The following is a 15,920-nucleotide window of genomic DNA, read 5'->3' on the forward strand; positions in this document are numbered from 1 at the left end:
TCAATCTGACCAACACCACGTTGAAGCCAGTCGAGCCACTAGCCTACTTATGCTGGACATAAACCAAGAAGATTTTCTTCAGAGGAAAAAGTGTCATCAAGCTCTCAGAAATGTCATCAAATTATCCAAACAGTAATTCTTACAACTCGCCAGATATCCTCTCTACCAGGGTAAAAGGCTTCCTGTATCTTCAATGTTAGAGATATATGATGTGAGAAAACAAACTCCCAAACAACAGTTTTCTCTAACAAAAAAGACATGGTCTCCTGCTTATGGGGTCAGTCTACCTGTTCCCTATTCATGTTCACCATACCTTGCACGTCAGACACAGGCAGAAAAAATAGGTGATTGTCACCCGTCCTCACTAGGGCAGGATGACCATCAATGTGACCTAGCATTCCTTGGCAAATGGTCTCCAGGTCTGAGCTTTGCATCGGTGGAGCTCCTGCCAGCGTAAACACAATGCTTACCCAAACTCTAACTAGAGTGAGTTGGCTGGCTGCAAGAATAGAGAAAACCAGAAAAGGATAGATAACCCATAGAAGAAACCAATTGCCCTAACACTCAGCGGCTGACAGGCATATGGCTATGACTCAGTGCATATATATGCTCTTACTGCACTTTTGAATGCAAAAAAATTTGAAATGGCTCAAAACTCCAGAGGCAAGTCATTTCACAGCCTGGGTCAAGGACCCGAAAAGATTTCCTGCCGGTCCTTGTCCATTTCCCCTCCCCTGATGGACAATCAAATGAAGAGCCAATCCTGGACACAGAGAAAATATGAAGGACAATAAGCTGCATAAAATGGAGAGTTAATTATCAGAAGATGTATGTATGGGACAGAGTTTGGTGGACGGGTTCCTCTGTCACAAATGCCACTTCTTTCTTGCAGTGCTGCCCTACGCCAATGTGAATTGGCAGGAATGCACCGTATTAATGAAATACAGTGCATTCCTGTCTTTTCCACCTGTGCTGACACACAATTTGCTGTCCAGTGGCGACATAGGCAACCTTGCCCTATGGTCCAATGTGGCCTCTGTTGCAGGCAAGATTATTTTTGTGAAGGAAGGGGCACCTTCTTGCACAGATTCAATTCCAAGAGGTGTTTTCCTCTTTCAAAGTATCATGCATTGTTTGGTGTTATTGTGTAATATTAAGTGTGATGCCATTTTCTCCAAGGGTCAGTTAGCTGTGTCACTATAATTTTCCATGGTGACAGTTGACAGAAAGAAATGTTTCAAATCAATAACAAAGAAGGGGAGAGAGAAAGAGGAAGGCAGATTGGAATGCAGGAGGGAAATGGTACAGTCCAGGGTTCAGAAAATAGGAGCAAACATATCCCACTGAATATATAACTATAAGTAACTTGCTAAAATAAGAATAGAGTACAACAGATGTGATGTGGATGGCGATGGGTGTCTGCTTAAATCTATAAAGTTTGTGGGTACTCACGAAGATTTTACAGGGAGATTCCCGCCCTGGATAAGACTGAAGATTTACTCATGTGAAGAGCAGGCTGAAACCAATATCAAGTTGGAAACGGCAGGGAAGCACTTGTTTGGAAGAATGGGTGCCTCCACAGGCAAAAATTATTTTCCAGTTTGGAAAAAGGAAATTAAGTTAGCAAGTGAAATGGCACGTTTTACGCATCCATATATATACACATAGGTTTATGAATGCAAACATGCTTTTACATTCAAGTAACTCTTTCACAATAGAATTCCAGAACTACTGTGACTATCAAAGTTTCCCTGGAGTACTCCTGATTTCCTTTGTGAATTCCAAAACTGTCAGAAATTGTATCTAAATGTAAATGTAAGTCTAGAGAAGTATATGTCAACCAAAAAACTCACTTACCTGTCCGCCGGCCACTTCTCCTTTGCCCTCTCCTGCCTTCTTCTGTGGAAACAGGAAGAAGGAAGCACCTGTGCTCCCAGGTTCCCCATAGCCAATCACAATGCTGCAATGCAGTGTTGTGATTGGTCTGACCGCCATGGATTGGCGCTCAGATGGGAACAGGGAGTCTGTGCATATTCCTCACCAGGCTGGGTAATACAGCATGGTGGGGAACATGCAAAATGGGCATGAACTGTTTGGTCGGCCCAAGAGGGCCGACCAAACAGTTCATGCGCACTTAGGGAGGGCACACTACTCCGCTCCCTGTTTTGGCCAGCCCAAATCGCAGGCGGAAAACATAAATGTTACATTTTATTTTTCCTTTTTTTTCACTGCAAAAAGCAGTGGGGCAACGCTCCTCCACCTTATCAGTGGAGTCGCCACTGGTTAGATGCCAATGAGCACCGACCCTATTAACAGCTTCAAACATATTGTTCTCATTGTAAAGAATGGCATTGGCTATCCATGTTCAGGGAGTTTAATAATGGGCCAACACTGCAACATTCTGTCAACCTCATCTCTTTCTAATCTTGCTTTAGGATAATTGTGGGGCACGTTCACTTCAATTGTGCTCCTTTTTTGTGTCGTTTTAGAACTATTTCCGAGACACATGGAACATATTTGACTTCATCACGGTGATCGGCAGCATAACCGAGATAATCCTTACTGACAGCAAGGTAAGAGAGATTGCACTCATTAGGGTGGCTGAAATTGCTCTCCGTAGTAGAAGGTCATTCCCAAACTGAGTAGCTAAACTCTGGTACATATCATTGGGTTGCCTTATGTTTTGCATCTTCTAGTCCTCTCCAGCACTTGTGTTTGAATGAATGCCCTGCTCCATGTCAAACTAGATGTGCACTTCACCTTCATATAACACATTTTACAGCAGGATTGGCACCATGGGTGAATGTTAGTAATTGTTCACGCATTAGAGCCTCAGACACATTTCTGACAAGAAAAGCAGTGCAAGTCAGAAATTCTGCTCTCCCTCATTCCCAACGACTTGGAAAACTCATGGTGGGCCAGACAATTTCTACAAAGTTGTCACATAAAACATTTTTGAAAAGTGTCTGTTGTGCTATCATCCAGCCATAACTGCTGCATCCACTCCTATCCTTGCCTCAACCTCCACCCCCTCCTAGTAGCTGTTTTTTCCAGCTAACAGTGCCTTTTTTGAGCAATGTTCGTTAAGTCTGTATTGTCAACAGAGCTGTCTGCATGGCTCATTCCTTACAATGTACAAAGAGTAGGCTTTGAGTTAGCCACCATCACATATTTTTTGACATTCAGTTCTTTATCTCCTACATATACTGCAAAAACAATCCTTTTTTTGCAACAGCACCATGCATTTTTTACATTCTTTTGTTATGACTCTTGTGCGAGCTTTAAACATGGTCTTCTGGTTATTATCATGTCACCAGAACAATACCACCAATAGCGCAATCATCAATAACAGCATAGGCACCCTACTACATATACCAGTGCCATCAATTCTACTCCACCACCAATTCCACCAACAATACCACCACCACCATTATGATATCAACAATACCACTACACATACTACCATCAATACCACCACTACCCTTATTCTCAAAACTAATATCACCACAATAAATGAAACACATACCACCACTACGATCAATGCAACTACCAATAATACCAATACCACCAGAAATAGGACCACCACTCTCTATTCATCACCACCCATACCACCCACACCGAAACCACCACTAGATTCACTGCAAATACCACCTCAATACATTCACCAATAACTCAAAGACCCCACGGTAAAATCCACTTCCACCTAAACCAAAACCATTATCACCACCTATACCACTAATAATACCACCACAAACAATACCACCAACAATACAATCAATACCACAATTAGTACCATCAATACTCCCAACAAACACCCCTGCCTAGGTTGTAATACCATAACGAATACCATCACACCACCACCAACACTATCACTAATACCCCCACTAAGCCACCACCAATTACACTACTACAAACACTGCCAATATCACCACCAATACCAATATCACCAAAACCAATCCCAAAAAACAACCACTGCTCCCCACCAAGAGCACACAACCATCACCACTACCACCACTATCAAGCATTGGCAAAGCCAATATGTCTCACTTTAACGTGCCATTGCAAGGAAACGTCATTTACGCATGACTGTGTTTGTTTTCACATTAGGCTAATGTCTACTGACTTTGCTGTGGCTGTTTTTCTTTCTTCTGCAGGTAATTTTCAAATGGTATACTTATCCAGATAAGGCATTCACTTTCCATGCTTGTCATTATATCATTCACAATGAGGTTCAAATATTGCACACAAAAACTGCATGTAGTGTTTATGAAATTACCCAGCAAAGATTCCTTGTCTTTTTTCTGCCTCATTTTTACATTGACCATTGAGAAACCAAAATGGCAGGCATGAACACTTTTGCAGAATAGACTGACATACCTGTAATATCAATTTCAGGGTGCTTTTTACTCTGCACTGCAATAGAAAGAATGAAAATAACACCCAGACAACTGGAGAAGCCAGCACCTTCAGCCACCTTCAGCAATAATATGTCGCAGAAGGTTTCAGTTGCTGAGCAGACATCAGAAACGGAGTGACCGAAACTGTTGCATTTGGTTGAGGACCATTTGGTATTGGGTTAGCTGTGCCTAAGAGTCACTTCCTGATTACTAGGTAGCTCTATGATGGATTTAGGTGGCAGACCCTCTGGGCACACACACCGACTAGTAACTGCTGGAGGAGAAGCAGCAAGATGAAAGACCTTCCACGCTCAGTAGGATCAATGCATCCTATAGAAGATCAATAACTCAGAGCTAAACCCTCCAGAAAGTAGATAAGCCATCAGCAAAATGTCTCTAATTGAAGGTTAAGGTAGTCTTCCTATCTGTTCGCTTTGACACCGACAGATGGCATCATGTGGCTCGGCATCGGGTCCATCCCACCCGGGACATAGCTTTGGCCGCCTATATCTGCACCACCTCCGTGAGCTCACGTCAGTTCCTTTCTTTCCATTATTGCCAACATAGATCAGAGCTTTTTAAATCCAGTCACATCAAACAGATATTTGCCTTCAAAAATTGTGCTAGGCGTGCAAACAATATTCCCTCCCAAAACTACTGAATTTAAGCTGAGTTGTGACTGAAACTGATAGATGTTGGTAATGGGCACCCACAACATCTGCCTATGGTGCCTTAGCTCCAAGCATGACTTAGTGTAGTGTCCATGTTGAATTAAGATGAACAAAAAGCCATCCATAACCATGAGGCCAAACTCGCTGTTGTCGAAATCTGTCATTCCAAAATGCCCTCCCAGTTGAAGTCACAGCAGTCCCGGTTAAAGTGAAGGCGCAGATGTGCTCCTGCTCCTATGCCTTGGCATGAAATTCTACTACTCTCGCAGAGTTTGCAGAGTTTTTCCCTCTCCACGGTCCGCGTAGTGCAAGTAGTTCTGTAAAACTCCACGTTTTTTCCTCGCTTGCCAATTTTAAGTTGGCGAGTGCGAGCTAGGAAAATCTTACTCCAGACATCTTCCAGGCGAGATTTCTCAACATGGACGGTTGTGGATGGCCCCCACTGCTTGCATTGAGAAACCTTTCGCTCACATTGAGGAAGCTGCTGTTCGAGTAGAACATCTACTCGAGCAGCAGAAAGAAGCAGCGCCCTCTTGTTCTGCACATGGTGCCATCTGTGCTGATTTTCCAGCACGAGACAAACACCTGACACTAAAAATCAGCACATAGGGCGTGAACTTACGCACTAAGCCACTTGCCGGAGTTTTTTTGGGTCACTTCGCGGAGTTCCTCGTAGTGGAACTCCACAAACTTTCCCCAGGCCTACTCATAGGGCCAGTCCATGATCATTTGTTCTTTGAGGTAACGGAGCTCAGGTAAGTGCAAAAATTCAGATATAAAAACTCAAAAAACAAGCATGGATCTCCCTCATCCCCCTGCACCCATCATTTGAAGTTGTGCAATGCTCCAGGCACCTCTAGGCTGTGGTGTCACTTCCCCCACACAGTGCCCATTCGGATGCTAGCCCCACGTTGTTTTCCTGAACAGACAGCAACTCCACAACAGCTATATCAACAACTTAAAGTATCCATGGAGGAGATTTTTGGTGCTGCAACGGATCCCTCTGGAGCGTTCCACTGATTTGATGGAGCCTCCAGTCTGGTTACAGTCAGCAGTTCCATCCTCAACACCAACTGTTCCCCTCGACATCGCACAGAGTTTGACCCCTATCCCAAGTTTCACGCTGCTAGCTCAGACTCAAGCACCACCTGTGAGTCCACCATCCGCACCCACTTCGCCACCACCTTCGACGTCATGACCGACGTCATCGGATCTGATATCATTGCCAAAACCGATGTCACAACACTTGATACAGCACCAATAGTTCTATCAGATTCAGAGACCCATGCCCCACCACCCAGGACTCAGTATTACTCCGAAATAGACACTTATGCTCCACTATGTGACAATGGGGTACTAATTATGACAAGACAACCAGTATGAGAATGATGGCAAAATATTTGATGACCTCCAGGATACCAGTGGCCTGGACACTTCGCCAGACATTTGCCTGTTTTCTCCTAATCCTGTGGCTACTGAGGAGTCCACCTCCTTTGTGAAAATAAGAGCCGCTTAGGTATTCAACCTTACTTTTCCCACTCAAGAGGTTAAGACTAAAGTCCTTGCGTGGCTTCCTAAATCCAGAGTAATGCAATGCTGCACAAATAACTTGGTTGCGTTACTGTGACCTGGGAAGGCATTATATGGACATTGGGTGGGTGTTCCTACACAACTCCCATGGATTTTGATGCATTCCCAGATTTGCCATTGCCCGTAGACCTGGGAATGCACAAAAAATATACACTTTCCCAGGTGACGTGTAATGAGGAGAAATATCTTCATTTCTGCTCATTACTTCCTCTGGCAAGAGGAAATTGCCTCAGGGGATTGTTTTTGTGCAGGAAGGTGCCTCTTCCTGCACCAAAACAATTCTCCTTACAACACACACACCCTTGCACCATGGTGCACGGGTGCCTTCGTTGGAGCTAGTCTGCCAAAATGGAGCAAGCGCAGGGACAATGGAAGGAATGCACAGAATTCTTTTTTATACGGTGTATTCCTGCCCTTTTCCTGCACCCGCCTACCTTGATTTTAATTATAGATGGGGCAACATTATACTAAATAAATCACAAAGGGCACTTCCCAAGATAACATATCTGAAGGTGCTCTCAAGTCTGAGAATGACTAAAGCAGAAACTTGGTAAAATACCTATTTTGCCTACGATCACACAATTTGCTCAACTAGGTAGCTTGGATGGATCCCAGATTTCTGGTTTAACATTGTTTAATTAAGCCACGTGTGTATCTTTTACTCTCTCCTGTTTCGCATCAAATTTCACTGCTTTGTCTATAATTCTTGGCATGTGAGGTTAGAATGGGGTAGTAGGCAGAAACCACTTGACAATTCTTAGTGCATTTTGGGCTTTAGTGTCCAGGAGGACCTCGAGCTGAGCAGTGGCAGCCGGCACGTACTAGGGGTGGTGGGCGAGGGGTGGGGGGAATGTAAAAATATTTAAAAACTTAACTTATCGCCGCTGCGTCTCTCCAGTCTCGCCTCCGAGTCCGGACTCGACCGGAAAAGGAACCAGGAAGCACCCGGGCTCCCCTGGCCAGCGTTGTGATTGGTCTGAACGCCATGGTGCAGCGCTCTGCCAGGGAATGGGGACCTGGAGAACATGCAAAGTGTGCATGACTGTTTGGCTGGCTAGAGAGGGCCGACCACGCATTCATTCGCACTTGGAGTGGGCAAACCACTCCTCCCCTTCCTGGCTCTGAGAGCACAGCAGCCCTGCCTTCCCGGCCACAAAGCAGCTGGAACAAATAAAAGGATAATAGCATTCAGTTATCATTTTATTTTTCCTTTAGTTACACTGCTTCAAAGCAGTGGGGCGACTCTCCTCTGCCTTAGTGGTCGAGCCGCCACTGGAGCTAAGCCAAAGCGATGCAGTTGGCTGGACCCTGCCTCACACCTTCAGTAGCTCAGCCAAAGTGCATTAGCGTCACAGGAAAGTAAAGTGAATATCCTGCCACAGCTAAGCTAGTGAGCCCGTGCTGCCTGCCACGATATGATCTGGGTCTCTGATACTACTGTCATCTTTTACTCTCTCCCCAGCTGGTGAACACGACCAGCTTCAATATGAGTTTTCTGAAGCTTTTCCGGGCCGCCCGCCTCATCAAGCTGCTGCGCCAGGGTTACACCATCCGCATCCTGCTGTGGACCTTCGTGCAGTCCTTCAAGGTAGGTGCGTTCTATTCTACTTTTGTGGGCGTGGGCTGGGGGTTCAAGATGGAGGATGCCGCAGCAAAGCACATGAAATAAGTCCCTTTCAAGAGAAAGATCTGTGCCTTATACTTGTCGGGGCTTTGACACTTTTGCTGGTCTTGATTGGGGAGAAGTCTTTAACCCTCTCTCCATGCTTCAATCAAATCTGAGCTCTGGAATTAGTCTAGGATCCGGATACTTCTATCCCCTCCCTTATGCATCAATATTATTCTGACTCTGCGACCACAGAGAAGTCTCTCGTCTGGATTGTGCTGGGTTGCCTCTCATTGACTCAGCGTGTCCAGGGAGCATCCAGGCATATCCCACTCTCACTCCTTCGAGAGATGTCCCTTTTCCATGGCATTCTTAAGCCTATTCTGGCACCCTCGAACTTAAACTTCTGTATCCCACTAACAACTGCTTTGTGATAACTTAGTAAGACGGTTTTTCGTGGTGTTCAATAATTCATTTACATTCCCTTAAGCAATACTTCTGTGAAATTCTTTGACTTTAAGAATGGTACCTGAGGCATACATTCTAGCAATAGAAAAGATGCCAGATGGTGGCAAGGGCTCACCCATGCCTTGCTGCAACCTCTCACATCTCTACTGTACCCAAGCTTCGTCCCATTTTGTACAACAGCATTACTAACTCCATCTGGGTACTCTTCAGAGATCATGCTTTTTGCTTTTAATATCTTAGCTTCCCCTGTATAACATGTCCAGCTCCGGTATGCACTTTGCACCAATTTATGAGACCGTACTCTATGTCTCAACACTCTGGGGTTTGTCATTTACAAATAGGATCCCTATAGAGTGCGATCTATCTGTGGGGTTGTGAGCTATTCTATGCATGTGTAACAATCTGACCTTGGATTTTCATTCTCAACATGTGGCTAAACTGCCTCTCAGTGGTGAAATTGGAAATTGATTCTGTGTATTTTAATGCAGACCCTTGTGTTCCGATCCCAGCTATGCATGTGTTTGTTGTTTGTCATACTTAGCACAACCTTATCCGTGGGACTAAGGACGCCCACGCGTGTTGCCTTTTTCTTTTGTGCGGGGTTGTTCAGACCTGTTTTTTTTAATTCATCGTTTGCCTTACGCCCTGCCCAGCCCAATATATTGAGTGTTTTCATATCAATTTCAGTTTTTCCCTGTATCCTAATATTCAGAAAATGCTGTGACTTTATTCCATGTGCATTGTCATTTCGAACCGTTGGCCCTCTGTGCCTCCTGCTGGTGTAAGAAGCATCTGTCTGGTACACGTCAGAACTCTATGTGCTACCATCAGAAGTCGGCCCATTTCCAAACACCATATCTTTCATGCAGAGATTTAAGGAAAGGATCTGCCCACTGACAGTGATACCCAGGACCTGTTATGCAGATGACAGTAGAAAGATGTCCCCACCAGAGACTCTTCAGTTTTCATGAGGATGTCACTTTCACTGATGCAATATAAGTGATGCAAGCAGTCCCGAAGAAAGTGAAGGAAGCAGGTCACAAGAACGTTTTCCTCTGGTACCAGACAATTTGTTCCAACCACAGGCTGGTGTTTGTTGACTGGCCCAAGAGTGGGCATACAGAGACCTTGTCCGCTGTGTCTATTCTGTTATAAATTCAAGTTCATCTCATTACCTTGGGCACAGAGTCCCCAATCCAACATTGCACCAAAAGGCCAAGTCACTTTCTCCTTCTAGATGTATTGCAGTGGGTCTCTTCTACTGAGAGGATGAGCTCCGCATATCCTTTAGTCAGTCTCTGCAATAGCACCAGTCTTACTAGGTGTTCCCATGTTTCTACCTTGTGTTTGCACCATCATTGAGTTCAACACCTGTGTTGAGCAGGAGAGACACAGAGCATCTTTGGATCCACCCCCTCTGCATGGGACAACATCTGGTGGCCTACCGACCTTGGCAAACCTCCCATACCCACGGACCATGCTCGCAACCTCTGCATCATACTCAACTCCTCCCTCACCATGAACTGACAGATCAATGCTGTATCCTCCAGACGCTTCAACACCCTCCGCAAACTCTGCGAGACCTTTTAATGGACCCCCCCAGAATCCAGAAGGATCATCACTCATACACTCATAACCAGCCAACTTGACTACAGGAATGGTCTCTATGCCGGAATAAACAAATCTCTACTCCTGAAACACCAGACAATCCAGAACGATGCAGCTAGACTTGCCCTCAGCATTCCATGACAACACCACATCACCCAACACCTACAAGAACTCCACTGGCTCCCCATCGAAAAGAGAGTGACCTTCAAACTCCTCACTCACGCCTACAAATCCCTCCACACCATAGGACCCCAATACCTCAACAAAAGAATCTCCTTGTACGCACCCAAGATAAGCCACCGATCTTGCCCTAACCCAAATCCCATGCATGCACAGAGCCAGAGTGGAGGATGATCCTTCTCCTACATCACAGCCAAGACCAGGAACATACTCCCACTCAGCATCAGATGAACCCCCACACTGCAAGCATTCAGGAAGAGCCTCAAGACCTGGCTCTTCGGATGAGACGAAGCTGCGCAAATCCCCCTCCAGCACATTGAGACCCTCACAGGTGAGTAGTGCGCTTCCCAATTCCCTGATTGATTGATTGACCTTGGGTTTCGGGCCTCCATCGCATTAGCCTTCGTCTGTTTGCAAGATCATCGCAAGCAGTACACACCCTTGCTAAATTCTCTACTGGTCCACTTCCTGAAGGACGAATAGTTGACACCTGTATCCTGATAACTGCCACAAGACTTTTAGGAGTTTATCTCTCAGCAGTGTATCTCAAGAGGCAGGTTGGACTTTGTGACCCATTAGGAATGGGCTACAATCACAGGTATGGTGACCTGCTGGGGACAGCAGTCCACCATGTCTGTGTTTGCTTTTTAAATAGAGCAACTTTTTTTCCAAATGCAGCCCGTTTTCCTTAAAGGAAAATGGGATGCATTTTTAAAAGAAAAAATATGAAAACTTTTATTTAAATTTTTTAAGGCTAGGCAGTGGTCTGTGGGACTCGCTATTAGGAAGGGATGCCCTTGGCACGCCCCTTCCTAATAGCGACACACATACCCTATTTTACAAGTCGGTAATAGGTTACCGACTCGCAAATTAGGGTTTGTACATGCTACAACCCATATTTAGTGGTTGCAAACTGGCTCAGAGTTCTCTTAATCATCTTTTTGTGACCTTTGGCAGCAATGATGATCTTTGAGCAGGTGCGATTATAACTATTGCCTGAGAGAGAGCAACATACAACATGGTTATTGAACTTTGCTTGAAGCCCACCCTTCATTCTTCATTCTGTGTTTGAGCACACTCCAGCAGGGATAATATGGCATACCCAAGCATGTACTTGCCCGAAATGTATGCCGAGAATATATGTGACCAACACTCGAGACTTCTTCCTGGTGCAATGGTACATTTGCGTGGAATTACGCTGCCTGATGCAACTTTTCTACTCATCCTTTGCACCCACTCAGTTGCTTTGAATTTTACCCAAAAGTTGAGAATCAGTAACAAGTGCAAGGCCTATAGATATGATAAATATGTTTTTATGGTGACTACATTACTCATAGTCCATAGACTTGTCGTGGTTATCAGTACCCTCCTGCTGATCCCTCATCCATTGATCAGAAAGCACACCAATTAATTATTTTTCTCTAAATTAACTGGAACTGATGAGGTGAGCATATGTGAAGGGGTCGTGCCTTGCATTGCATATGTTAAAAGTACACAGAGTACTAAGATCTATAGAAGCTGTTTTCCATCCTGTTATTGGTGGCTGATTACCTATATTTTTTTAAAAAGAAACTAGACTGCGGACTAGGGATAATGGAGTTACTATAAAGATAATTTTATCCTATTGCTTCTGTGAATCTGTAATTGTTTATTGGGACTACACATCTGATATTGAATGTGATTGTATATATATGTATTTAAGAATGGTAACCCTTTCCGTGCGCCCATTGGCCAACGTCCGTCCCGAGAACTACCTCAGTAGTGTTGCGCACGTCCGTTGGCCAATCCGGCCCTGCCCACTCAATGGAACGCAGCAGAATTTTCGCCGCGGTTAAGGCACTAAGAAGACTATTTACTAGTATTGTTGTTTTATCTATGTGAATTGTGAATCTTTTGTAATTTTATTTTCAATTGTTTGCATTGCTATGGTCTTACGTGCATGCTCACCCCTTCCTGTTTCCTTGCAGGCATTGCCCTACGTCTGCCTCCTGATCGCAATGCTCTTCTTCATATACGCCATCATTGGGATGCAGGTGAGGACAGCTGGTACCACCATTCCTACTGGTACCACTACATCTTGTAACAGTGCACTTGGGTATCGCTCTCTTGGTCACTATGGAGATAGAGCACCATAGATTGGTAGCTGTAAATAACAGGTTGGATTTCCAGGGAGTAGTTCCGAGTAGCATTCAATAGACAATGAGAGCAAATCTCAAGTTTTCTATGATGTCCCCTAAAAAGTTAAGGTGAAAAATAACGCTGTTATTTAACAATGCCCAACTTTAGTTTAATATATGTTGTGCATGGTCCCAATATACTCTTCCACTGATCTTAGCAGCAGCACAGGGGTTGAGGAGCAATGGAGGAGCCATCCACAAATTAACCTCACCTCCCTCAGACTCCCCCTTTAAAGTACCTGCCTTCCTACCAACTTGCCCCACCACTCCCAATGAACCCTACACTCACCGACCCAGTACGAAAATAAATGCCTGACGTCCTGCCAGCCCCCCATTGTTTTCCAAAGAACCCTCCTCTGCCAAATATAAACAATATACTGTAGTCTAGATTTAGTGCCGGCTGATATCAGGGCAGAGTGGGGTAATGGGGGAATGGGATGAACGAAAATGAATAAATATTAACTAATAAAACCACTTACCTGCCCCTCGCTGCATCGCAGCTCTTCTGCTGCTGCACTATACACAGGATCCCAGGCTCCTCTGCTGCCAATCCTTACTCTGCTCACTTGTTTGAAAGCAGTGTCAGGATTGGCCTGAGCCCTGTGAATTTGTGCTCCCAGAAAGACTGGGAGCTGGTGCTTTCTTGTCTCCAACCCGGCAACGCAGCTGGGTTGGAGACAGCTTCAGTGCGCATGTCGGTTTGGCTGTCCTGAGACAACGAGCCAAATTGACATGCGTACTGACAGCAGTGCTGTCCACCAGTTCCCCTCCAGTCTGTCATTGTCTGCCCCGCCCCAAGACTCGTTCATGCTGAAAATAAAACAATAATAAACCTTTTTATTTTTTTAGTTTGGGGGTTGAGGCTACGTTCCTCTGCCAATATACAAAAAAAGGTTCCTGGTGTCCTGCCACCGAAACATTCACCCTCCCCTTCCCCATCCAATCTAACAAATAGGCACAGGTTGATGCCACTCTCCCACACCATCCTTTGCAGATCCCCTCCTCCCAACATGAATCCACACTCTCATTCCAGACATTGCTGACAAATAGGACAGAGTTACAGATTTGAATGTATCACTGGTTTTCTGCAGATGCTGGCATTACCAGTCGGCACTGATGTTAATGGTGCTAATAGGTATGTGATCATCACCAACTTCATGATTATAAGATTGCTACCAACGTAGAGTTGATACAGATTACATTATTTTAAATTTGTGATTATCACTTTATTGGTGGCTGGGTACTCTGTCATTCTTGCTCTCACTCCTGCGTGGCTCTTTGGAACGCCAATACTGCAGACAAGGCCAAATATTTCCTATTTAGAATAAGCGGTCACTCCAGATTTATGTGAAGAACAACTGGTGCTGACTGTATCGCCAACTGCTTCCATCAGTTCTACTCACCAGAAGCACCCAATTTAAAGATTTTCTTGATACTAACTTTATGTGGCTTTTTCTTCATTTTTGGTGTCTCTCTTTTCTGATAGCCCTTTTTTTTATTATTTTTTTCTGGTAGCTCAAACAATAATTTTCCTTACTGTTGTGTGAATTGTTTTACAGGACAAATACCCTCAGTGTACATAGCTTTTAATTTTGCCTGCTACGCCTCGCTAGGCTTGGCTGTCTTGCCTTCGAAACCTCCATGTGAGTAGCTGTCTATTCTAGAATCCAGCTGTGGTTGCAGAGTACATGGCATCTGTCAATACTGAAGTTCATAAACTTTGCAATTGAGGCAGGATGCCTCACATCAACATAGAGGCAGGATGCCTCACATCAAGTATGGGTCAGAGGGATTCATACTATCATAACATATAAAAACATAAGCAGTACAATGTTATTCAGTAATATACTTAATACAATAAATGTAGTTAGATGATGGGGACCAAGGTGAATGAGGGGCACTAATAGCAAATAATGCACATACACACTAAACAATGGCCTGATGTGCACAGAGTTTTGTATCTGAAAGTGGGGGCCAGTGTTTGTTTTCCCTGCCCGGGTACCATCCCTTGTATGCAGGGCCCAGGCAGGCAAAATATGTATCTGAAAAACCTAATAGGGTGGACCTCCCAATGCACAATACTGATTGATCCATTGTTGACATTGACCTCCTCGGATGCTTCCATCCAGTTGGTTTCTTCTGCAAAAACTGAAAGATGATGGAAGGAATGCTTGACATAATCTCAGCCTACAGCAGGGTTCCGCATCCCAAACTGCTGTCTTGTCCTGATGTCCAGCTTTCTAGGGCAGTTATGAAGTATTCACAAATCAGAGTGCATGGGGCAGCCATCCTAAGATCCATAAGGAAGCAAATTGTCTCATCCTTATTCTCATCCAGAACTTGAAGTTGGTGGTAACAGCAAATGTTTTGCGACCATCTTCCCAGTCGCAAAACATTCATATATACCAGTGCTATTGGACATTAGGAAGGGACACCCTAAACACGCCACTTCCGGATACCAAATTGCAAGTTACAGAGTGACATTTTGCCTCCTATTCTTCATCTTGCGAATATCTTCAGGTGCTAGACTGGATTTATAAAATGCAATGCAGTGCACCTGCACGCAGGAAGATGGCACTGTGTGACTCCACTTCAATACTGCTCTTCCCTGGCAGTGATGAACAGAGCCAAATATAAGTGTCTCTCACATCCGCACTGATGTCAGTTCATTTCCGTGTTTTCAGGTTGCAGATATGGATATCTGCTCCTTCTTTTTTCTTCACTTGTGAAGAGAATTTTTTCCTTTCAAATTTTCCACTGTGCAAGGGATGTCACCTCCTATGTCAGTCCATATTGCCTGGTGGTTCAGGGGTCCACCAGTAAATTAAATCGAAAGGCTGTTCCAACCACTGCCCCTGGCAGGGAGTTGAAAGGAGAGGACACTTTTGGAAGGTGTGTGTTCGCCTCGGTAAGTTTTGCCCTTAGATCCATTAATGAAAGTCACCTACTGGGCCTTTATACCCACTCACTTTGTGAAATGGTGGGAGCTTCCCTGTTGTCCCAGAAGACCTCTGACCCTATGTAGCCCAAACCATTCAAGGTGGATGGAATGCATCCAAGTTTGTATTCCACTCTGGCCTCGACACCACAGATTGGGCTTTGAGAACTAGCGTGGATGAGGTCAATGGGCTTCTTGGGAGATATTCTAGTGTCCTGAATGCACATGCCTTTTGATGGCTACAGCCTGTGTGGTGAAAAGGCTGTGGGTGGCAAAAAGGCAGAC

At 44.7% G+C, this 15,920-nt stretch overlaps 1 protein-coding gene across 2 annotated transcripts in view; it reads left to right on the forward strand.

Moving 5' to 3' along the window:
• The window catches only part of CACNA1E (calcium voltage-gated channel subunit alpha1 E), a 1,936,751-nt gene that overhangs the window by 1,764,955 nt on the left and 155,876 nt on the right, over positions 1–15,920 (forward strand). For both annotated transcript variants that reach the window (XM_086955515.1, XM_086955507.1), the window contains exons 33-35: positions 2,490–2,573; positions 8,121–8,246; positions 12,488–12,553. In XM_086955515.1, coding sequence (XP_086811641.1) covers positions 2,490–2,573; positions 8,121–8,246; positions 12,488–12,553 — 276 coding nt within the window. The remainder of the gene's footprint in view (positions 1–2,489; positions 2,574–8,120; positions 8,247–12,487; positions 12,554–15,920) is intronic.

This window comes from Lissotriton vulgaris, chromosome 1_1, assembly GCF_964263255.1.
Source record: "Lissotriton vulgaris chromosome 1_1, aLisVul1.2, whole genome shotgun sequence".
Lineage (NCBI taxonomy): Eukaryota > Metazoa > Chordata > Amphibia > Caudata > Salamandridae > Lissotriton > Lissotriton vulgaris.